Consider the following 26,095-nt stretch of genomic DNA (forward strand, 5'->3'; position numbering starts at 1 on the left):
GAGTCCCGCCGAGGGTATTGCTTATTTTTCACGTCTCTCAGCTTCAAAATAAACTAATGTCTCTACAAAGTAATAAGGTATTTAATATAATTAATTTAATTAATATAAATTTTTAAAAAAATTAAGCTACATTACTCGAGATGGTACAGGAACGATTGATTTTTTAGGTCGATTTTTCCCAAAACTAAATCGTTCTTAGCAAATTGCATAGGAAATCCACTTTCATATCTGTGTTTTTTGCGAAGCATTTGATAAGAAAAGGCAAAATTCCAGTATGGAATGTTAAAAAAATAAATGTGCAAATAGGGAGACAACGCTTTGAGGAATAATTTGAATATTTCAACACATGCGTATTTCTTTCAGTACAGTTTGTTGCTTGTTTCAGGTATGTCTCATGCTCAGTGCCGTCATGAGAAACTCCTTTGCGTAACACGATTTTTTTAACTGTAAAGAGGACAATTGCAGTTTTATGGTTTGGTATGATTTTGTAAAAGCATAATAGTTCATTTTGCATTTTCATATTTTTGCAGGGGAAAAAAAGTATTCCTAAAAGGATGAAAACTCTTTTGTGTATTCATTTTTATTTTAAAACTTTCTGTGCAACAAGGAATGCAAAAACACTGCATTGCAAATAAGTAATGATCGTTTTATTGCCTTTAGCGTCAGCAGCGTAGTGTCTCATCCATCATACCACATCAGTTCCAGCCACGCTGCGGGAATCATGGGTTTAAAGACGATTTTGAAAGATAAATTGGGTAATGTAACAAAACCTCTCTCGTAATACATGACACATTTGCTCAATTTCTGTCAAACTCAGCTACCCCTTTTTTTTCCCTTGCTGAAAATAATCTATGAGAAAATAAAATAGTCTTCATCAGTTCAAAAACTAAAGCGAATTTCTCGAAATTTATTTCTTAAGACACGTATGAATGATTACTTGCAGCCGCTAGAAGAAGGTCACATGAAATGTTTTAGCTATTTTTTTCCCACTGACATAAGGATGGAAATCACTTAAATTCTAGAATATCTCTCAAATTTTTCATCTTTAAGCAGAATAAATGCGGGTGAAATATTTTTCTTTAAGGTTTTATTTTTCTAAAAATAGCAAATTATCATTTATCTTTTTTTAAAGAAAATATTACCTTTGCTGCATTTTATCAGCATATCATCTAACGCTGAAACATTTTGATTTGATTATAATAAACACTTTCTTTTCAAACATTCAGAACGATTTTAATGCTAGTGCATAACTGAAGCTGTGGCTGTTTTAAATATGTAAATTTTCATGTTTCATAGTTGCAAATATACTTTGACATAAAGCTAAACTTTGCTGTTACGGAACATAACTACGTTAGCTTGAAAATTAAGTCTTAACAAGAAAGATATCCTCTTAATTTTTTGCCTGACTGCTTCTTAAATATAGAAAATTTTTAGTCTTTAAAAAATAATGTACAATATAACAAGTGAAAACTATTTATTGATTTCGAAAACCCAAAATATCACTTTTTATATACTTCATCCTTCCTTTTTTTAAGTATTAGTAAAGACCTCAGCAATATTACTATGGATTTTTTCCAAAAATTATTTTGCTTCTAAATGCTGTGTAATGTTACATAAAGTTCTGCGATTAATAAGGTATGTGATAATAGCTCGAAATGTCCTATTTATAGAAATTATCGGCATTACGTATGAATAAATAACAAATTTGTACGAAAATAAATCTATCTTTAATTCTTCATCAAACAGTGTTTATTTAGTGCTTAAAATCTATTAGCAAATTACATTAAACCAATTTTCATATGGAAAGACCAAAACTGCAGCTGTATGTTAACAGTGCCTTACATCAATTACATTAATTATCTCTATATTTTCGAAGAGTTTTTTCTTTGTTTATTTTCTTTGAATACGTTGGATTGTGTGTTTGCGTTTTGAAGTAGTTAACTTTGCTGTAATATTTTCCAAAACAAGATTATCCGTGATACATAATATGTAAAATTAGGTCTCGTTTTAAGGGACTGAAAGAAGCCTTAAAGCACAAAGTATCTTTATTTTGTTCTTTTTCTGTCTCTTCCTCTTACCAAATCTCAGGAATAATATATTTGAGTCGCCATCTCTTTAATGCGGGGAATCTTCAAATTCCTGTGAATCTCATTAGCATATAGCTAAGTAAAACAATCTTCCGATATATTTCCCTTGCGAGTTTTGCTCAGCCCGAAGGCTTAGGTCTGGTGATGCACCTGTCCAAACAAGATTACAAAGTAGATAGCGGATTAGGGTTCGTGGTTATTGTTATTTGCGTGACTCGCAACCACAAGCAGCTTTTCTCCCCTTTTAAAACAAAAGAGCTGTGCTGATAGCCTGATTAATGGCCGCTTTACTCTGCTTAGACAGGCTGTCGCGCTCAGCTCGACTAGTGTCAATACATGCAGCTTTCTTAAGCACACTGAGTTCTTAGCTTTGCTGCTGAAAGAGCCGCAAAGAATAAAGTAAATTGGATTCTCCAGATTAATTCTTGTTGATGTACTGCTGTTCCTAAATCAACAAATTAGTGTTTTCTGTAAGAAACCTTTACTACAAGTTTGTTGTATACAGTATATGAGATATCCAGCTCAAGTTTTTTGCAATGCTTCAAACAAGATATCTCTAAAGTGTTGAAAAATGATTTTAGAAAATGTAATTTATGAATATGGGATTGTAATAACGAGTTAACAAATTCTATTGCAACACATAAATTAATAATACATAAATCACATAATTTATGCAGGGTGAAACCTATAGCGAATGGCATCTTAGAACACGGAGACGAGTGATATTCGAATGAATTTCGAATTCTTATGTGTTCACGAAGTTCTAAACGTTAGCTTCTTGCAGCGCTTTCGTAGAGACCATTTGATAAAGCTGGTGATTGATGGAGTTTGGTACTAACATCACATGAAAGGCTTATGAACTTTTCGGAGAAACGAAGAGTATGATTGATCTTCTGGATGGTACCGTGGATGAGTGAAATAAAGTGCAGTTTTTGGAAGCTTTAGATTGATGACAAATATAAATAAAAGTAAATAAAATACCTGAGTTAGTCTTGCGTATTGTTTTCGAATCAAAGAATTAACATTTACGATCTGGAAAGTTTTGTTTTTGTCACTGAATAAAATTTTTGACGTGAATTCCAGTTCTTGCTGATGTAAACAAAAATATCGATGACAAATATAAATAAAAGTAAATAAAATACCTGAGTTAGTCATGCGTATTGTTTTCGAATCAAGGAATTAACGTTTACGATCTGGAAAGTTTTATTTTAGTCACTGAATAAAATTTTTGACGCGAATTCCAGTTTTTGCTAATGTAAACAAAAATATTTTCCCAAAAGATAGGTAAAGAAAGCTAAACAATGGTTTTGAGGTCTTCATGCTTGTTGTTAGAAAATTCCTTGATAAAGAATGGGTCATCATGGAGTAGTAGTTTGTTATTTTAGTCATCTTTTTTCATTTAAATTCATTTCCACGATTATGTCAATTTTTTTCTCTGGCTATATGCTCTCATTCTTTATTAATGTTGAGAGATCAAAATCATATGTTTTATGATAAGCAACATTTAATAGAGGAACAGACGAAAATTTTAATGATGACACAAAAAAATGTCCTGAGGACTGAAGTAACTGCTAGGACCTCTTGTAGGTTCCATTTGGACTTTACCGAAAAACGTGAAGCTTTATTGTGAGACTAGGCTTAAAATGAAAGTTTTCTAACTTGCATAAAAATCATAGTTTCTTTTACCTCTAAAAGTAAAATATAACTTGAGAGGGGAAAATTAATTTTTATTTCTGAATTCAGAAGTGCCCTCAACTGGGAGCTGTGCTAGATAATAAAACTGGAAATATGCTAAAAGATAGGCTTTCGTCTTTTTTATCCTTGGCTTTGGGCATGTAAATTATATAGCTTCACAGTAATTTTATTGCTGGTTTGTACAAGTAGGCGAAATCAATAATCGTCTCTATTTACACTAGGTGTGGAATCATCGCTTCAGGCATTTGAGTGATATGTGGCATTTTACGAGTTTATAGTTTTCTACTCTTGTGTTTATGTTTTTAAATTGCAAAATAAATTTATAATCAAAAAGCATTATTTTTTATCATACTGCTCGTTAACTCTTGCATAAATGGGATAAATTTATTAACGTATATGCATTTCTATCTGTATATGCCTGCTTAGATATAAAAGGTAAACTTGAAAAGCTGACATATTTTACTTCAGGTTATGATAAACAAAAACTAAGATAGAAGGATAATTTTAAACATACGTTGTCTTAAGTAATTAAATAAGTTAATAACTAGTGAATGACTAATAACTCTCGTGAGTAAATGATATGGTGCTTTTGTATGTAACTATATACTTTTATTTGTATACGCTTACTATGCATGCATGTTAATGTCCCTTTGATAAATCGGATCCTAATTTCCGCGTTAGTATCTAAGTTATATCTTGGCGATGCTGAAGCTGTAGTCATATTTGAGAAACATGGAAACTAGGGGCTTTCTAATTGCATAAAAATAATTAATTTCACTCTATAGCGGTACTTCGGTTCTGTGCTTCAGCCTATCGCATGTTTCACATAGCTTATCACTTGATTTTCGTATCTGCCACTTGTCTGTCATTTCCCAGGCAAACTGTGTATCATTTACTAAAAATGGCACCCATTGAATTACTGCGAATATTTTTTCAAAAACAAAGTTAAAAATCAATAAAACTTAACTAGTGTTTAATGCTAATTTAAAAAAAAGGGGGGGACAGAATATATTTTGAGCTTTAATAGAACTGGAATTTTTGTACTTAAGAATCATTATATCATCATATCAGCAGATATTCGGCAAATATTTTTTAACCTTGTAAATGAGGATTTGAACCAATTTCGTTCCGTTTGAATACAATTGCTGCTACACATGATAATTAAGTAGACAAATAACTTCTTAATTGGACTGAGAGAAACTGAATATCGGACGGCAGCTCCGGTAGAAGGTGAGATGTAAGTCAGATATACTGTGTATCTTGAGGAAAAGCAGCAAGGGACTTAGTATTATTTATATTGTTTTAGCTTCGAAAGCTTTCGGAAAGATGCAATGACTTCCTTGCTGCCTACCCTTAAATATGATTATCATCAATTTACACATTATTTTTTTATTGTTCACGAAAAAATGTGCCTTTATGTATGAAACTATTGCATACATAAAAATGTGCAAGAAAAAAATGTTTATACTTTTATTTTTACATGTGCATAAAATATGCCAACGAAATTCGTCTCAGTTCTTTTCTCAACTGGTAGCAGCAGTTAAATTTATTTATCACAATCTAAGAAAGAATTATAAAATGATCGTTTACTCCAATCAGCGAATAAACTGCTGTACTTATTCATATAGCCATGACTTAGTCAGGTAGGCATCTTCGTTGTCGTAAGTTATTTTAACCTTCAGTGATTACCTGACGAGAACGCAGTGCTTCAATATTTAGCTTCTTGAACCTGTTTCACTGAGATGAATAAGCTTAGAGCAGTCCCCAAATGCTGTGTGAATCAAAAAATTTCTTTCCACCGCATGTAACAGGACCTGGAAAGTGAGGTCTTATGTCTTTCCCTGAATCTCTGGAAGTTGTCGAAAGCTTTCTTTTAGGGAGGGATATGTTAGTTAATTTAGAAGAATTAGGCGCTTCATTTCACAGCCGCTTTCTCAATTTATTCACCCTCTCTGCGGCAACCTTAACTCTGTCTTGTCTACAGTAGGGGTCGTTGGCAAATAGAGTTAATTCAGCTAGAAAGGGAACATTTTGATGTCAGTTCATTTCTCTTCCACTGAGGGGGTTAGATGGCGATGACGTTGTCTCTGGAGACTTCTTTTAAAATATTGTTTTCTTAATGTATGGCGAAAATGTTCCTCTTTTGTTTGGTTTATCCTGCATAGTAGCTTAATTACTGCAAGAGGTTATCTACCGTAGTAATTTTTCGTTATAAGGTGTACAATGTACACTTTTGTTTTAGCTTTATAAGATGATTTATCATTGCTTAAACAAAGCTTTGCTTATTAATTTATTTTGCAAACATATGCAGGGCATTTCATCGCAGTAATGTTCCGCTTTTGTGTAGTAACGTAATTACTGTTTTACATAGTAGCATAATTACTGCGTAGAATTGTATAATGTTGCAAATTTTCATTGCAGTGTTATACAATGTGCAGCTTTGTTGCATTCATTAAAAAAGACTTTTCATTTCTTAATGAAGCTTTGCCTTTTTACCTTATTTTCCAAGTAAATTCAGAACATGTCACTGCCGTAATGCTTTTTATTTTAAATGACACTTAATTGTTTTTAAATAACCCGGAAACCATTCAAGTAAAAAGACTTGAAAAAGACATGCTAAATTTTATGCATAATATTTGTACTATTATCAGTTAACGTAAATAAAATATGTTTTTTTCTCATGAAAGCAAAACCTGTTCTGGACTACAGTGTTTAAAATAAAACTTCAGATTCGCTTTCCATTTATTTAATAAACATTAAATGGTTTTGAATATAATTAAATTGTAATTTCCCATGTAAAAACTGATGGCAAGGTGAAGGTTAAATTGCATATCACGCACTTACCGAAACATACACTTACCGATTTTTATTTAATGTTGTACTTTTCCTTTTGGATTTTTGGCGGTATGTTTGTCATTTATAATTTGTTAACCGTGCTTGCAAACTGTGCGTATCATTTTATAGTCTTTGATTCGTGACGGGTGTAATTTATTGCTACGTTTCGCATTACTGTAACGCATTGTAAACATTTCAGAGCGAGTAGGGAATATTGTGATTTAGATTATGTGGAGAAGGATAAGAAGGATTTACATCAAGTCCATGGAAGTCAGCAAAGTGTGGAGGAGAGAGAATAAGTTATATGGAAAGCACTTAAGCAATGTTACTGCAAAAACTTTCCAGAAAGTTGAATTTAATAATAAAATTAACCATAAACAAATTTTAAAATGTAACGAAGAGTTAATTTTGTTATATAGTAGTATTACCTGTAATTTTTGTTTAATTACCGCAGTCATCGGAAGAACTATGTGATCTTGTAATTGATCGTTTTTTGTCCAGGACGTCTTTGGCCTCCGGATACATCACTGAAGTTTAAGGCGTGATTTTTATCAAACCAGATTACGTATATGTAAGGTTCAAATACACGGTGAATATCAGGCAATTTTCCTCCTACTTTTGTTTGTGGAAAAATTTACACACTTAAGAAATCGTTTCTTTATTTTGCGTAATAATTTATTAACCTTCTTTATTTAAACCTAATTTTATGTAACAATTATCGAATTTATGAAATACTCGAAGTAGCAATATTTCAAATTCCATACGCAATACACATTAATAAATGTGGCCTACAAATATTATCATTGACAAAGAGTAACTAACTAATGTTATGAAACATAATAAAAATTCCAATAGGTTTTTTAGATGAATTTTAAGAGTGCTTTTCTTTAACTGCTTTTAATGTTAATGTAAGAAAATGTTTTTTTTTAAATACATGGTAGAAAAAAGGAAAGATGAATCGCTTAAGCAAGCGCATAGTATTTTCTAATTTCTAACAATTATATTTAAACGCACTAGTCAGTCATTGGTTGTTATTCTACAGAGTTCATTTACTGAAAAGCCTCCATTTAATGGAAGAATGATTTTTATTATCGTTAATCACAGATGAAATATTACTCTTTTAAACATCTTTGAATTCTTCTCACGTTCTAGGGGAATTGTCTCCCAAATTCATTATGCTTGTGGCATATGATTATGAATCTTGCTAATTATTCCTTCAACTTTTAATCGAAATTTGTTCGAAATTCGCCTGTTGAGCTGTTATCAAAGTTTAGTAGACTCTCCGCCTGAATCATTTTAACGTTGGAAAGCAATCAGCGTATTCTTATTACTTACTCACTTTTGGACGTTTTCTGTTGGAATGAAAATCGGAATAACTTCAGTACATGAATGGATTTTCAGAATAGTTGCTTGATTTATAATTTTTTTCCTTTTGCATCATGAAAAGTAATTCTTAATCAAAAAATGATTGTTGCATTTGGATCCAGTTAGTTCTTTCCTGCAAAATGTCTAAAAAAGTATCAACTACAGCACTGTTTTTTTATAAATATTGATATGTATTAGCTGTTGTATATAAACCGAATCATAAATTATATTAGCATTATTCAAACATGTATTGATATGTATTATCTGTATCTTTAGGCCCACCAGCGGCCGAGCGGTAAAGACGCTGAACACTGGTAGTTCGGTCCGAGGTTCGAATCCCGCGAACGGGCTGGCTGCATGGGCGTTTTCGTGGTTTTCCCCATGTGTAACGTGTATACGAGCCAGTTTCCCTTAGAAAGTCCTCCACGAAAGGCATCCCTTCCCTTAGGCAGATAGCCCTAGTGTGCTTTGCCATAATTAAATACACCACACACCACCACCTTTATATTTTGTATGCTTAATATTATTTTCTCCGGGTGAACCGAGGATCCCAAAAAATGAATCAAGGGCTACATGCGGCTCGCAAGCCATGTGTTTGACATGCTTGTCCCATTAAAATGGAGGTATTCAGGGCATTTCATTTAATAATTTTTGCTTATTTTTTAGTATTTTTAATAAATTTCATTATCGTAAGCAGAAAACCCGTATGTAAACAGAAAAAGGAAGCATATTCATAATGAAAAGTATTAAATATATATATAATGTTATTGAAGTAATTAGCTATACCCTAGTCTAAGGTATGTATGTCCATCGAAGAATTTTCCATCTAATATCAAGATATGTGTCACTACGCAAAAACAGAACTATAAACCTTAAGTGATTGCCTTCATGGAAGTTTTCCTAACGGAAGTTTTCTCAAATACACCGTTAAAAAAGTGGAGAATTACCATACAACATTGGCATTCCACCGATACTGTAAAATTTATATAAATTATCTTATTGAAAGGAGAAAAGAGATAACGTATTCTTTGACTAATTTGAGCAATAAAAAGATTACAAATATGTAACCCATGTAGGTTCATTAAGAATGGCAATTTTTCGCGTTTAAAATCGATAGAAAATATGACATTTTCGGAAATAATTTGTTCGGTCAATTCGTGGCTACTCATCATTTTGTTAAAATCGGTTTGGGAAATTGAGATTATTGTAAACTTTTGGATTTAAATGCATTACATTATGGTAAAGCACATTAGGGATATCTGCCTAAGGGAAGAGATGTCTTCATGGAGGTCTTTCTTAGCGACTGGCTAATATTTGCCTTTTCTGATTAGGGTTTTTAAAGAAAATCAGCTTCATTTTATATATATTTTAAAAGTATCATTTTACAATGCATAAAGCAGTTGCTTAAGGTTTTTTATTAGAGTAAATTCTTTACAGGTATGACTACTTTAATCAACACCTAAATATCAGTTCAAACTATTTTAGGCATAATATTTCTATTATTGACGATATTTTTTACTTAAATTTTATATACTTTCTGAGTTTATTGAAACTGATGTAATAAAAAAAATTGTTATTACCGATGCAAAGTGAAGCTACTCTTAATAGTTAGTTGCGACTCAAAGAATTATTTATCTCGCACGAATCTAAATTATCTTATCAGAAGTGGGCGGAAAATTATCAAGTAGTAAAAATAGATGTATTGAGAATTTAAATCTGACGTTAAAATTTACTCGATTTTTATCCAGCATATCCTTCAACCGAACAAATATGAAATATGCATGAAAAAGCAAAAGAATTGACCTCTGTAAATTAAAAAACAGAAAAAATATCAATATTAGAAAGTTACTTTAAAATTTAGTTGACCTACTCGGTATTGGGAGGTTCCCAGTTGTGTGACAGAAATTATGTTCCTCACCAGGAGGCTACCTCCTGGAGAGATCCTTTTAAATTTTTCTGGAGCACTCGCAACTAAAAGAACGTTAGTTCAGGTTGTAAACTTCGTCTTCTATATCTAAAAAATATGAGTAATTGAACCGTTAGAGGAAGAAAAAAGTAATGTTAAAACGAATGCTTATAATATTTTATATCCTAATGAAACGATTTATTTCTTTTTACATAGCGTCGCTGAAATACTCTGAATTGAAGGGATTTATTCAACGACTGAGTATTTCATCTATAAATTTATAATTTTCCGTTTCTTCTTTTATGTGAATTCAAGCATTGTGGTTATAAATAAAGATATTAATTAATACGATAAATCATAAACAAGTACTTAAGGCAGCTAATCGGATGCAGTTAATGCGTTTATCATAATTCATGTGTACTAAAGTATCTTAAATTAAGGACGTTACAGATATTTAAGTGCATTAAGTTTAATTATCGGTAATAAATTAACTAAAGAATTTGAAATAAAATTCTAACTATATATATTGTTTACTGAATCATATGTAAATAAAATCTAGCCATTTGTTGCTGTTAACAAATACATTTGTGACTACTTCATGAAAGCTCTGCAGATGTAAAAATAAAACTTACTTTCAAATAAAATTTGCTAGAAATAAGAAAAAAAGCTATGAATTATATTATTGGTATTAGATAAAAAATACCTATTAACTAATTAGAAGCAAATAAATATGATCTGAAATTGAGAGATTCAGTGCTGTACGCTGTGTCACAAAAATTGTTCCAAGAAACTTTATTTTTAATGCCTGAAAATTCTGTTTAAGTGATGCTTCTGCAGTAGGCTTAAGGCCGTAGACTATTATTAAAAATTTAAACATCTATTACTTGATATGATATATCACATTAGAAGGTCTAAACGTATTGTATTGTTTTTTGTTGATTTTAATGTTGACAAATAATTCTCTTAAATTAAAAATAATGTATTTTAATATACTTGAAAAAAAACTACGAAACTTAGTTTTAGCCGTGAAACTCCATTTTTTTCTGTTTAATTTCGGATGGGTTACTAATATTTCATTCAGCAATATTATTACTATTTAAGCTATCCGCTGAAACGTTTTAAAAATATACTGAAACGTTTTAAAAAGTGAAATATCTTCCAGTCATTTTACTTCACTGCCAAAGTAACTGAGAAATTGTGAATTAAAAAAATGAAAGGCTGTTTTAAATTATAAAAATGAACATCTAAAAACATTACACTCTTTTAAAACCGTAATATCTTGCTTCCTATTTGTTTTCATGTAATGAAAAAGAATTGGAAATATCCAATAATATATTTCGCCTTTTCAGCTATGAATGGTAAGCCATTCCCTCTGTACTTGAGAAGTCTGAGAATACCTGATACCATTTTCATATCACCAAGTCCATAACTCTTATTACAAAATTTTAATCCTTGTTTTGTAAATGCATTACCAATCATCAGCTGTGCATGGCGTCTGACAGTAAATTAACCGTCACAGTTTTCAATTCATATCAAGAACTTAGGAACCAAACCCGTACTTTCCTAATCCCTTGTTTATTAAGGTCTTAAACTCCAAAATATTTGCAATTTTCAGTTCATAACAAAGCTTTGCGAAATACATCCATACATTTCTCATTCTTTGTTAATCGGATTCTTAAATCCCTAATCAAGGAACAACAGCAGTGCTCCAAATATTCCAACTTAATTAACTTTTCGATTGGTTCAAGAAATGCGTGGTTTCGCAGCATTGAATTCGGTCGTTTTCATAACGGATATAGTCTTTATCATCAATCATATTTCTGAAGAAAGACTGACACACAATGTGCATGTAATCATAAGTTTGAATTATTCATTTTAGGGTCTTAGAAGTAAGTTTGAGCAGTTCTTCGTTGAGATATTTTAATGCAGAATTTCCGTTTTACTTCAAATCAAATTCACAGTGAGCAAATGCCATTATTTCTAATGTTATCGGTTATGATCGTCTAGAGCAAAAGCCAGGGGAAATAACTTGCAGAAAATGTGTGCAAGAAAGAGGCGTATCATCTGCATCAGAAACACAGGAAGAGTAATTATCTCCCCCTTTTCCTATCTCTTTCCGCATATATACATACATACACAATTAAGTACAGCAGAAAACAGTAATTTAATTATAAAAGCAACCTTCGTAAACCTTTAGTCAAGTTTACAATAATTAATACATATTTTTTCAAACACAGCAGAAGTACGAGAATTATAAAAAGTATACAAAATTATCAATATTAATCTTGGAAAACCTAAAGAGTACAAAGGGTAACAAAAACCGTAATAAAAAAAATCTCAGTGGAGAAAAGTTTGTAGATAGTAAAATAACAAAGGGATTAGTTTGGGTTAATTATACTATGGAAGTGCTGGATGTATGTGTTTAAGAGTAAGGATCCCTTCGTGAATGACTTTCTAAGGGAAACTACCTCGTTTTCTCTTTAAAACAGGTAAACCATTGAAAACACCCATGCAGCCAGCCCTACCAGTGTTCAGAGCGCTGCTACTGGCGAACAAGTAGTAAAGGAAAGCAAAGCTCCGGAAAATATTCATAATTCCGAATTTTCAGATAAAAATTTTTGAAGCCTGTTACCTGGCTTCTAGTGTTGTACTCAAGAGTGACGTGTAAAGGAAGAATTATAAATCTGTTCACAGGTACTAAAAGCAAATGAGAAAGAGGTTTGTGTGAATTCTGCTCATATCAAGCATTTCCTATATTTTATTGCAGACAGCAGAATAATAGGATGGTACAGTTGGTTTTAAAACACAGTCAGTGTATGAGGTCGAATGTGAGCTTAAAAAATTTTTGCAATTGCCTGAAAGAGGCGTAAGTTCAATCCAATTATGCCAAATATTCCGGGCTGCGAAATATTTTGGAACGCGGAGTACTTGGTATAATCAGTTATTACTTCAAGATGTGTCTAGAAGCTTTACAGAAAGAGAAATCGCTAATTAGAATTGACGAATTAAAAATGTGCAGAAATGTAATTAAACGTGCTACATGTAAAAATAGATGTAATGCCAAAGAAAGAGTCTTTGTATCTTAGTTCAAAATAAAACCGAATAGATTTTAAAATTTCGATTGAAATGCCCGCGTGTGTGTGTATAATACATATAACAAAAGATTAATTTTTAAAAACGCTCGTATAACCAAAGATTAATTTTAATAGCATCCTGAGTTTTATATCACTTTTTCTTCATTCTAGAAAATCGTGTAAGTTTTACTTTTTTTAGTTTAATTAAAATTTTTTTGGAAGTTTTACACCTGTAGTCTGTCGAATTAAAAGCTTTTATAATATTTTTCGACTAAGTAATGTTTTTAAAGTATTTAGTCATAATGACAAACTTTGTTACTTAAAAGGTTTGTAGGTATAAGTCTTAAGGTTAAATTTGCCGCTGTATTTTTAATGTATAATGACGTGATTTTGATCTATAATTTTTATTTTTAAAACATTTGTTATTTTAAATTTATTTTATAACTTTGCATTTTTTGTAATTTTATTTGAAATTCTAGAGAAATGAAATCGCGTTGGGGTCATCTCTTCACTTTTTTAAGGGAGTAAATTTTTTGTATAGCAATTTGAATTTTATTTGTAGTTTTATTTTTATTTCTTTAATTTTCGTTTTCTGCTCAAAGAGTCAAGAGAAACGAAACGTGTTTTCAGTATTCATTGACTGTTCGGGTTTTCATGTTTTAAATTATTAACCCCCTGACGAGTCAATTTGAAATATTGAAGTCTTGAATAATTAATTTGCGTTTTCCATATTTTAAAGTTTTTAAAAATGTTTAAATGTTTTTCTGGTTTAATTTTACTAACTCATTTGCTTTTGACTCATTCTAAAATTTAATAGCACGTAACTTTTTCTTTATATTAAACTTTTAAAAAATTTTCAGAATAGAATAATCTTTTCCCTTCTAATATTTTACTACGCTTAAGGTTTACGCCAAATTTGATGGGCCCAGTCCCAAATGTAGGCTTGACAGGCAGCCCTGGAGCGTCGAATTTCAAAGGACGCTCGCTAAATTCATATCATATATAAAACTTTATTCATATCATATATAAAGTTTATTCATATATAAAGCTTTATTCTGCTTTAAAAGTTTAATCTGTTTAATTTATTCGGGATGACAATTATCCTGATTGCCTAGAACGCAGAAAACCCTGAAGACAGACCTAACCTTTGGAATATAACAATCTTCAATCACCGAAAATAATTTTTATATATTTTCATTTGCATCGAAGTACTTTAATCCATACTCTATTAGTATGCTTCCGTCGTGTGTTTTAATACACATTAACTAACGCTTAATTGAAAATAAACAGTTATTCCTTCTTTTAAATATATATATAATTTATTTACTAAAGTAATATTGATTATATTATCTCCTAATATATATTATTTTCCATAATAAATAAAAAATAGAATGATGATAAAGTTTGGTCTGTATAATTTTGTTAAAATTTGGTACTAAATAAGCCTCGTAAATAAGCTCTTCTTCTTTATCTCTAATGTCAGTATCTAGCATAATACCCGTGTGTAATGTTTTCTCTTAGAAAGTCTTCCACCAAAGCATCCCTCCCCTTAGACGTCGTGTGCTTTGCCATATCGAAATAATCTAACGTAGTCTAAATTGATTCTAGCATTATCAACATCTCTTTTACCATTTTTATACTGATAGGTCGAAAGTATTTATTTATTTTGTCTATTGATATAAGTAATTGTAATTTTAGTGGGATCATTTTTATAATATGTAAATTAAACTGAGTAGGTTAAAACTGTTTACTTGCAATACGTAAATTTTGCTGTCGCCATCTTAGATTCCGTTTCTGCTGGAAGGACGGTTGCCTAATACCATATTATCGAGATAATCATAAGCTGATGAATACCATTTACGAATTTAGGCGCAAAAAAGGAACAGGCAGGTAACGAGAATATTTTACCTGTCCCCTGCCCCATGAAAATACCAAAAGGAGTGAAAAGAAACGTATAAGACAGATAAGTTTCAAAATATTTTATTAAACTAAATAAATATTAAATGAAAAAAGTCATTACAGTAATAATTAAACACCCCAAAATAATGTTCTATTCATGCATAGATTAAAAGCCTTGTGGGCATCCGTCGAAATATTGCTGGCATAGCTTTTAATGTCACGCAGCTTGTTAAAATTTTGCAAAAGCACGGCAAAAATATTTATTCCACAAATTTTTCTGTACGATAGTAACAAGGAAAAGTTTGATACACTAATGCTTAATTTAGCGAACTTCGAATAAAAGCTAAAACGCGGTTACCTCAAAGAGATAGGGGAGTCCACTGGATGTCCCTTTAAGGTAGGTGGAAACAGCGGTGCATGAAGAATATTACTTTTGAAACAATGCTTATACGTGATCTCATATAATGGTAATAATTTTTCTTTCCTGTTAGTGGCTGTTAGTTTCACTTCTGTCTATGTCCTTCGGAGGCCCAGTTTGCAATGAACCGATACTGCGCAGTTAACAGAGCGTTCCGCATGTCTTGTTCGCTACTGTGTTTCAGCCGTGTTGTAACGACCTCCTATCTAACAAATGGTTCGGGGCTCCTTGATGTCAAACACATTCTATTGTGGAACATTACGAACAAAGTAGCAGATAAGCGACAAAGCGGCTAATTACCCGTTGCAGGCATTAGACGAGAGGTAATTGCGGGAGGTCTCAAGGTTAGCTTTAAATCATGCGAGGTCATTCAGGATGCAACTATGTTCTTTTTTTGCCTCGTAAATAAATGCGAAAAAAGGTCGTTTCAAATAACTGCTAAAAATGTTTTATTTCTTCCTCGTAGTTTGTGTTCGTTTCCGATCGTAAAAGGTAAAGTGAGTCACGCAAGATGATACATAAGCATCTCATGAAGCGGATTATATTTATGCTGCGCAAATGGAGGGCATGCGGTGGATGCATGATGTTCAAAACAAACTGTATTATATATCAAACGGAACAAAAAATCTCATGTATGAAAAATTAGAAAATACTAAAAGCCTATTAAGTGTTTTTTCCTGTAATTAAAAAAAGAGTATAGTTCATGTCTCTGGAACTTTCTCTTTAATGGGAATTATCTGTTGTTATAACTAAGATGAAACTACAGTTCGTTGTTGCGTCGTTCTAACTTTACACATCTTATGTAAGGTCCTCTCGCCCATTTATTATGATCGCCCAATCTATGGCTAAATTATCTTATTTTTTAATTTTCTATACCTCTTAAGGTGTGGATGTGCTAAAGTGCTTTTATTGAAATCGTACATAGTTATTATTTAATATTAAACCCATTTTTATTGGTTATTTCATTTATGTTAATATAATTTTAAACTTGTGGTTATTTCGTTTGTTTTAGTTTACTTATTAACTTCTATAACTCGTGTAACTTCTAAATCTTGTATAATCTACTACTCATATCTAACGGATTAATTTGTTAACGATTAGAATGCTGATATTGGGGAATTCTCGCCATTTCTTTTCTAATTACTTAACTACAGAACAAAACAACACAGAAATAGTTCAGATGAATTATATAACTACAAACTATGACGCGAATTTAGAAAGAGTGATTAAATAAGCTGCTGCTAGCAATTCAGCAGAAGCATTGTAGCAGAGCTTCTTGGGTTTTCTGGAATATAAGAAAAACTATGAGAATCTAGAAAGAGCAGCAAACTAGTTCACCTATCTAACTTATTTTCGTGTAAGCACAGAAGTCAAGCCAGCAAGATTACGAAATCGCTTACTGACTAAGCTAGATCTGCTCTTAAGTTACTGTTGACCTATTACCTTAATACGTATCGGATGCTCTTTATTCTCAAATGGACCATTTTGTGTGATCTTCTGAAGTGAGCGCTTAAGTATTTGAACTGAGAAAAAGAAAACCGAATCAAATTTAAGAAAACCTGTGTAATAATTTAAAATGATCGTTAAACTGTTTTGAATTTTAATAATAAAGAATTGTTGTCAACTTAGTTTTGCATTAGTTTGCTTGAAACAGTTAATCGCATTTATTTGTCTCCAAACCCTCCATTTGCGAAGCAACATGTACTTAACGCAAACCTCGAAACACAGAAAACAAAGCAAGATGCTTATTTATCCAACTTATTTATCAAAAAGGTTGTCATATATCATGTATACACCACTACGTCATATTTAATAAAAGAAATAGCTCATCTTTCTTGTTCCGAGGCGCAAAAATTCCATTTATCTTCTGCTTAATCTAAACATAAATTAATTAAACACGCGTACTACAATAACTTCTTTTAAATATTAACTAATTCCCATAAAATGTGAAACTTATCTTAGCGTCTTTAAAAATTTAATAAACCGAAATAATTTAAATTTTTCTCAGCGTTTTGTTGAGATGAAGTATTGAAATATATTAAAATGCATCTCCGACGAACTATCCGTGTCTGCTGTTATTGGCTACTCAGAAATTCCGATGACTGCTTTTATTTACTCGGACATTCCAATATCTGCCCTTACTAATTAATCTAATTAGAAATATGAGAAGTAATTAATTTGATTCTGAATATATTTACTTAAGCATTCCAACCGAGACATTTCCTCAGATAAAAAAAAAGGGCCTAAAAGTTAAAATATAATAAATTAAACAGCAGTGTGAAAGTCATGAAAATATATTTAAAGGGTAAAGTTCCTCAAGTTGCTGTAGCTCTTAAATTCTTTTTTTCACTGCTCTGATACAGAGATGTAGGCTCATTAGGTTATTTTGAAGCAGGAGACAGGAACCAGGACTCAAACCTGACCTCGCGAATACGCGCCGAGTGTGCTACCGTTACACCACGGATACATGCTGGATGGATGCAAGGAGGGAGAAAATATCTTATATACTCCCCCTTTTAAAGGGCGATCGGGTATTAGGGGACCCAATTGCCAAACCATGATGGCGACGAATTATCATCCACTATCTTTTTAGTTCAAACACTACTGTGGGGTCGTTAGGTTATTGTGAAGCAGGAGATATGAAAAATGAGCAATGCCCTCACCGGGACTCGAACCCGCCGAGTGTGCTACCGTTGCACCACGAAGGCATGCTGGAAGGAGAAAGAAAATATGTTACAGAGGATGATTGAAATAGAAGGAGCTGATTTTACTTGTCTTTAAAATAATTTCTCACAGAAAAGAAACGTGTCCTAGGTCTGGAATCTGATAGGGAAAAGAGGAAAATTCACCATGTCCAGCATCTTATAAGTGTGCCTTTGCGTTTGCATGAACAGTTTAAATTTAGTGTGTAGTATAGTATATAACACTACTATGGTATGCATCGCTGCTGCATTGTCTGACAAGCTCGCTTATATGTTTCTGACAGTGCAGCTTGAGTAATCTCCATTTTCTTCCCTTCTACTAAGCAATTTACTATACGCATGTTTTTCAAGATGGTGATATAATGGCGCATAGACGGTTTTACAAATTTTGTGCGAACTTGTATCTCGGACGAAAATTCTGCATAACGCCTTTAATGTGTTTTCAGCAGATTTGTGAAGCCAGTACATTACTTTTGCAATGTAGCATTATCACACAGTATTACCCTAGTATTTTAAGAATACCGCATTGTTATATCTATATGTAAGATAAAAATATAACTATATGTAAGATAAAAAATATGTAAATCAGCTTTAGAATTTAATTTAGTTGCTTTAGAATTTAATTAGGCCTCTTAGTTCCTCATCTTGAATTTGGGTATTTCCTTTCTGTATTCAAAACGTAGTTATAATTTTTCTGACCTGCGCCATTTCTAGATTAAAAGCTATGTCACATGGCTTGCGTAACACTAAAGACGTAGCTAATTCGGAACTTGAACTCAAAGTAACCTAAACCAAAACCTTGATGCGCTTCTACATTGGATAATTGCGCTCTTCTGCTTTTATGTTTGTTGCCGTTTGGATGCTATTTCGCTTTGCTCTCTTGCTATCTCAACAGTATAAAAAAATATAAGTGTTCTAGAAATAGGCATAATTAGAGTGCCAAGTGAATTATGGCCATAACTGCGAACTGAAATGAAAATGAATATTTAATCTTACTCGGCTGCCAAGTTTCCTAGTCATTACAGATTCAACATTTTAGCGCTCTACGCAATCAAAATTCTTCCTCTTCAATATGGATCTATATTCTGTGCTATCTACGCCTTCAGTATTTCAGTATTTCAGTATTTCGCCATCAGTATACGTGCTGCGCCATCAGTATTTCTGTGTTTCTATGTCTCAGTGTTCCTGCTTCAGGACTTCTAAATTTGTTTTTATTACATGTATGTATTTGTACTGGTTCGCCAGTGTATTGATACTTCATAAATGCACAGTTTGTTTTAGTGTTTATTTAGTAAATTGTATCGTATGTTATAGAATATTACTATGTTTGTGCATGCGTAATAGCTAGCTGCCATGTGTATCTGTTTTCATATGATATACGTCAATATGTTTGTAGCAGTATTGTAACAATGTATGTATGTATCCGCATCAAACAGTCATCAAACAGTGAAATTTCGAGAATCCTGAAGAAGACAGCTCCATTTTAAACCAAAAGAGGGGCCCATGCATCGTTTCCTTGCTACCTCATTCCGTTTAATAGCTGAAAAATCAAAATATAATGCTTTTATCCGCATGTTTATATTCACCCCTTCCGTTGTATTTTCATTGACCTTTCCTACAAAAACAGTATCCTAAAGGCATGTCTCTGGACGTGCGAACGAAATTAGAATCACTGGCAGGGCTTAAACAGACTGATAAGCACCATCCCCAAGTGACTTGCTACTTTTTCAGCGGAGTTTCATGAAAATACAATCATTTTTTTCATATGAAGTGAAGTTTGACAAATTTCTATACTGCAAAAATAATATAGTTCCCCCCCCCTTGTTTTTTTTTTTTTTTTTCAAGCAAAAGCAAGGAAAATCATCTTTTTTAAAACAGTCTGCATATATAAACGCATGCGAGCCAAGATTTCTCAAGCTTGTGAAATTTATAAAATATTACTCGCATAGAAATAAGATAATAGAGGTACTTAAAGTATTAATTTTCAACTCGCATATGATTTGCCATTTTTCATCCAAATTTCACGCTCCAGCTTTTCGACAGAACTTAATTACCTCTTGATATACCATGTCTCGCACTTTTATGATTCATACGATTAAATGTTTAATAATTCCTGGCTAGGTGAATAATTTTCGCAGTGTAGGCACTTTTATTGTTACTTTATTATTTCATTCTCGGTGCTGTTAATTGTATGCTCACAATGACTAAAACTGTCACACAAACTATTTCCACAATAGGGCTGTTAAATAAGTGTGGGAAAACAATGCAGTTTTAGCAACTTTGGCATTAAACCGACGCCATAGTGCTGGATCACTTTTCTTTCTGGCATCATCCAGAGTTACTGAAAAGAAAAGGATAAGAAAAGAAAAGAAAGAAGAAATGGAACGAAAAAAAACAAACTCCCTCACTAGGAATTTCATGGAATAAAAACGAACCGCTCTTCGACTTTTTACTGCTGCTCTTCTTTTTTTCCCTCTTTCTTTTTTTTATAGTCCAATCGGCATTCTGAGTCTCGGCATCTTGATGAAAGCAAATGATATAAAAGAGAGACGCAGTGGGTTTTTCTGATACACATGTATTTCGATCTATTCGACCGTTTATTAACATTTTTCTTGTCTTCTGTGAGAGGCTGATAGGAGTACAAAAGGTGAGAAAATATATTATGAATCCGAGTCTCTCCCCAGTGATATTTGATAGCGCAAAGGATTTTCCTTGGATTATGAGATTGGGATGCTTTAATGCCTGACTTTCATTTGCAAAATTCTTTGATAATGGCGGATGATTTTAAAATAATTTGACAATTATTTCTTTTTTCATTTGGAGAAAATCCTTCTCCAAATTAGGGCTTTATTTGGGGGGGGGGTCATTTACTTCTTTTATTATTTTATTGTGTTCATTCTTTTTAAGTACATTTATATTATTAACCGCGGGATTAATTATGAAGTTCATAAAGAGACGCATCATTCAGTGTTCGAAAACTTAAGTAACATGCAATAAAGTAAGAAACGGTTTCTGTTGCCGTGTGATGTCCTTTTGGGTTATAAGGATAAGATTAAGCGATTTAACCGTTTAGATTTACGAACCGCTAAAAATACTCATATTGGTTTAAAAGTGAATCTGCGTTACATGTAAAGTTTAACAATCCAATTAATATAAATAATGTAGGATAAGAAAAGTAATTTACGAGTAAACTTTTATGAGTAATTTTATTTAAAAAATTTTAATTGCCTGTTATTTGAAAGTTTCTGCGTGTCAATTGTTGTGATTTTACCGTTACCGATGAGAATGTAATTGATTATGCGGTGCTTCCAAAATTTCCGAGCGGAAACTTTTTTTGTCGTTTTCTGTGAACTTTTATGCCATTTGATAATTAATTTTATAAAGTGAAGGTGTTTGCAACATTATTCTTCTCATTGCAGCATTATTATGCATTGTAAGTGGTAGCAGAAGTTAAAATCAAACTATTTTTCAGCAAGTAATTTCGAAGAAATAAATGTCAGCATTTTTTCAGCAGGGAAAAAATGCGTTTTTATTACAGCTCTCACTTCTTTGCTTTCAGTGTCAAAGAATCGCATACCGTGGAAACATGCATTATTCTAGAATGTTTATTAACAGAAGTTATGACCATTTTTTACCCGAAAAGGTAAGCGAATGTGTGATCTTTTGAACATTTTTTACTGTTCTTGAAATATAAAATGTGATAATTTTGTGATAATAATATGATTTCAATGCATTTGAGTGCTTCGTAAAAGATTTTTAAAAAGCTTCTTTTATTTCTTCTGTAACATTGTAGAGATATTAGGATTATTTTTGAAAGCCGGAGAGATGAAAAATGAACAATCGCCCTCGCCAGGAATCTAACCACGAACCTCTGGAATACCGGCCCAGCGTGCAGAACCACTACACCACGAAGGCACGCTAGGAAGGCGGGAGAAATACCTTATAACATATATAATTATAAATTTCATTAACATTTTAATGCGCAAAAACTAGATATTCTTACCATTATTCTATGAAAATTATAACGAACTCATAGGAATAATTCACTTTGTGTAAGCCATGAAATTAAAATGCTTATGTTCGAAGCAAAGTTTTCATTAGCATCTCCGTGATCACTAAGTTTTGAAAATTATTATGAATAAATTTTGACAAACATTTGTTATCAATCTTGAACCATTTCTATATGCGTGTGCGTGTTATATTTTATATGTTCATTATAAAGTTCTTAACATGCACGCACACAAAACATCCTTTTTATAAGCATGTAATTTTAGAAGGCACTCGTAACTTGATGCTATCGTGATTGAGTGATTCAGTCGTTAGCGCATTTGTTTCTTAGCAAATTACCGTAGCAGATTAATAAAATGCCCTACTGTAAAACTATTTTCTCGGCAAACATACTTTACCATTAGTAAATAAATTTCTGTACATTTTTTTTTTTTTTTTTTTTTCATCCGAGAACTATGAAGAAGCATATGTCTTGCCTTTTCGAAAATTAGCTATATAGTGAAATTAAGTGAGAATGATGAGACTATTTCATCCAGCAGTCGAGGTGTGAGATTTTATTTCTACATTTAACGGAACTACAGCAGTATAGGAATTTGCACTTAGATTATAATAATTTTGCAGTATATTTCAAATTATAAGTGCAGACTGCAGACAGCGTTAAGAAAAATGCATTTTTAAGATTTTTTAAAATTAAACTATTTCATTCAAATGCATAGGGGTTGTATGAGAGAGGAACGGAAATGATCATATATCTCATAAAACATTTTTGACTTTATAAACTGGTTGGTTAGTGGCAAAACAGGCAAAGGGTATCTTCTTCAAGACAATGGCCCTTGTGGAGAGCTAAAAGAAATGAGTTTATGTCATATATTTATGGAGAAACAAGAAAACATTTTTAGAAAATTACCAGTATTCAGCCGTTTGACTATTGGCGAATATTTATATGAATTTAAATGTTTAGAAGCAGTTTTATACTTTTAATTTTTGTTGTTGTGACTTATCTCACTTGTGTGACAGTAACATCAAAGCAAGCCCACAAAATTCGTCCTGGCAAGGAATGCAAGATTGCTTCTGTCGTTGGCAAGAGCCTTGAGCACCATACAGGTGACAGTACGACATCGCTCAGTTTTGATAGAGAGACCCCAGAGGGATGGGTCCTACCCCTATTCTCTACCGCCAACCTCTCGAGAGGACTTTCGGCTCGCCGCATATTTAGAGTGCCCCCATGCCGCACAGACACTACACATTTACAAGCAGCCATGCCTTCTCCGGGATTCGAATCTGGGCTCTTCGGTACGGCAGTCAGCGTCGCTAACCACTATCCCGGTTGGGCGGCATAATTTTTTAATTTACTTTAATACATTCTTGCTTTTTTATGTTAGTAAAACTACAATTTATATTTTTGCCTAGATTTTATAATCCTCCAATTTAAAATGATAACTTAATTTAAGCAAGAGTCTTTAAAATTAAGTGTCATAATATGCAAGGTTATTTCTGGATTTTAGGAAATAACGCTGGATAATGTATTCTAATAACAGAAGGTACACGTAAAATGTTTTAGACGACAGCGTCACTATGTGCTTAAAGATTAATAGTAAGGCATGATTACCGAAGTTTCGTGCATTTCACCTATACTTCACTCCACAGTTCTGAGTCTCTTGCATACATTACATTTGTGGGGTTGGATACAAAGGCGTAGGAGAGAAAAAACTATAATACGCTTTTCGCAGAGGGATAACGGTTCTTTGGAAGCCGTTCCACTAAAGAGTAAACACACTTCTCGTCCCATCTGGATTCCAGACATGGACAGAGATTTATTCTATTTATCTTTTCCTTGCGACTGAGAAAGCTTGGCTCGTGGAGGAATCTTTTTGGCCGGCAGTAACTCTTCTCAGCTGCAAATTTATTCAACACAGCTATCCTGAACAGGATGTCTCCCAATTTTATTTTGTTGGAATCTCTTTTCTTTACTCTTTCCCTTCTACTCATCTGAGATGAAACACATTGCTGCTATTTTCTGCTGCTCCGTTAGCTGTGAAAATAAACTTCTTAATTTGCGGCCATTACGCCCGATGTCTTGAGCAAATGGTGCGGAAAAGTCTTGTTTTCCTCATCATCCGCCTTTTCCTCACTGTGGTTTTCTTCATTTTTTCTTAATTTTTTAGGCGAATCATGTACTTTTTACTCCATTAAAACCCGGCAGTTATTTTGACAAACCGACTGAATTATGTATACTCATAATGTGTGACCAAAATTGCACGATTTTTTTAACCTTCTTTCAGTAAGCTGATTGAACTTCGGCAAGCCCAGAGGGACTATAGGAGAATTTTTTAAGAGAAACATTTTATTTCCCTCTTTTTTTTCTAATACTGCTTGCTTACAATTATTTAGAAATAATATTTTACATCTATTTATCAATCTGTCTAATAATATATCTTCCTATATGCTCGTACGTATATATAAATTCGTTACATACTCAACCTGTCAGCGGCGGAGCGGTAAAGTCGCTGAACACTGGTTGTTCGAATCCCGCGAACGGGCTGGCTGCATGGGCGTTTTTGTGGTTTTCCCCATGTGTAACGTGTATACGAGCCAGTTTCCCTTAGAAAGTCCTCCACGAAGGCATCCCTCCCCTTAGGCAGATAGCCCTCGAGGCTTTGCCATAATCACACACACACATACTCAACCTGTATCAAGCAATAATAAAAATTTTAATAAAATTGTTTGCATAATCGGAAAGAACTAGGAATAAATAAATTAAAACAATATCGAAATCAATAGTGAGCAGGTGCATAAGTATTGCAAAAATAAAAGGAAAAAGAAAAAGTGAAAATAAAAAAAATAGTACTTGTTATTATTGCTTGATAGAGGCAGAATATGTGATGAATTTAAATATTTTTTCATTTTTAATATTCCCTCCAACTATTGCAACATTCAGCGCATAATTGGGTTAGGTTTATAACTTCTTTTATTTTGTATAATTAAACTTAGGAGATAATATAATCAATTAATCAATATTGTTTAGGAAATAAATTATAATATATATATATATATATATATATATATATATATATATATTAATAAAAGCTATATGCTAAACATTTTCGGAAATTTTAACACGGTATAAAAATCGGTACACAGTATAAATTAATCGAACTTGTAGAAAAAATTTTCCTTTTTCACACTTTTCATAACTACTGAATATGGTTATGTTGGAGTTTTCTTGGAGCCACAGCTTTTGGTAACTTTTTGGCGAGCTTACTAAAATTTATCTTCTCATTTCCTTAATTTTGCAGCACAGTGCGCAAAAAATTTTGACCAAAATTGGTCTTTTTACTATTGTTCTTACAACTTTTCTTATAATATATATATAATGTTGTATGATCTTAAATTCTCTAAGTTCGTAAACAAGTTATTCAAATCCTTGCGCAATAGCTGCAAAGTAAGATAATAATAATTTATTTACTAAAGAAATATTGATTATATTATCTCCTAATATTAATTTTAGTAGAAGTATCTAAAAAGAGTGAACCCATAGGTAGGATGTTTAATTCCGAAAATTGTTTTAAAGTAACTTGAATGTAAATTGTTAAAAATGTTTTACGGGGACTTGAAGTAAATCATGAATAACAAAACTTCAATTGGAAAAAGAAATTAAATTAAAAGCAAGCAATTATTGCTATTGATCGGAAATTATTTGACTTTTCAAGGGGAACAAACCAACTCCCGTACAATGAACAATAGTTAATAAATAAATACGAAGGTGTTCGTCTTTTACTCAAGTAGTAATGGTGATGCCAAACTGGCAATTTAAGTTAGGCCAAATATTTCCGTGATGTGAAGGTATTTAGAACCAAAGTAAAGTACAAAGAACTCATTCTTATTAAGCATTTTCGCTAATACAATTTTGAGTGAAAAGCAATTTATGTTGTAAAATTGATAAAATACTTGAGTAATTGTCCCCCAACACCCTCGTTTTTGTACATTTTAATTCAAAACTATTTGTAAAAAATTAAACATTGGTAATCTTAATTGGAATTATGAAATAGAACACAAAGTAATTGAAAGAAACATTAGAGAATTAAGAAATATAATGCAATCTTTGC

The 26,095-nt window shown here is 32.2% G+C and overlaps 1 protein-coding gene across 9 annotated transcripts in view; it reads left to right on the forward strand.

Annotated features, from left to right (window-relative positions):
• Positions 1-26,095, forward strand: part of LOC118198603 (muscleblind-like protein 1) — a 713,982-nt gene that overhangs the window by 328,273 nt on the left and 359,614 nt on the right. For 7 of the 9 annotated variants that reach the window (XM_085807959.1, XM_085807961.1, XM_085807968.1 and 4 more), the window contains exon 1: positions 21,545-21,624. The exons of the other annotated variants lie outside the window; for them this stretch is intronic. In XM_085807959.1, coding sequence (XP_085664085.1) covers positions 21,568-21,624 — 57 coding nt within the window. In that variant the 5' untranslated portion in view covers positions 21,545-21,567. Of the gene's footprint in view, positions 1-21,544; positions 21,625-26,095 lie in introns of those variants that run through there. 9 annotated transcript variants of the gene reach the window in all.

This window comes from Stegodyphus dumicola, chromosome X1, assembly GCF_044657685.1.
Source record: "Stegodyphus dumicola isolate Sdum_Otavi_A_Nest chromosome X1, ASM4465768v1".
Lineage (NCBI taxonomy): Eukaryota > Metazoa > Arthropoda > Arachnida > Araneae > Eresidae > Stegodyphus > Stegodyphus dumicola.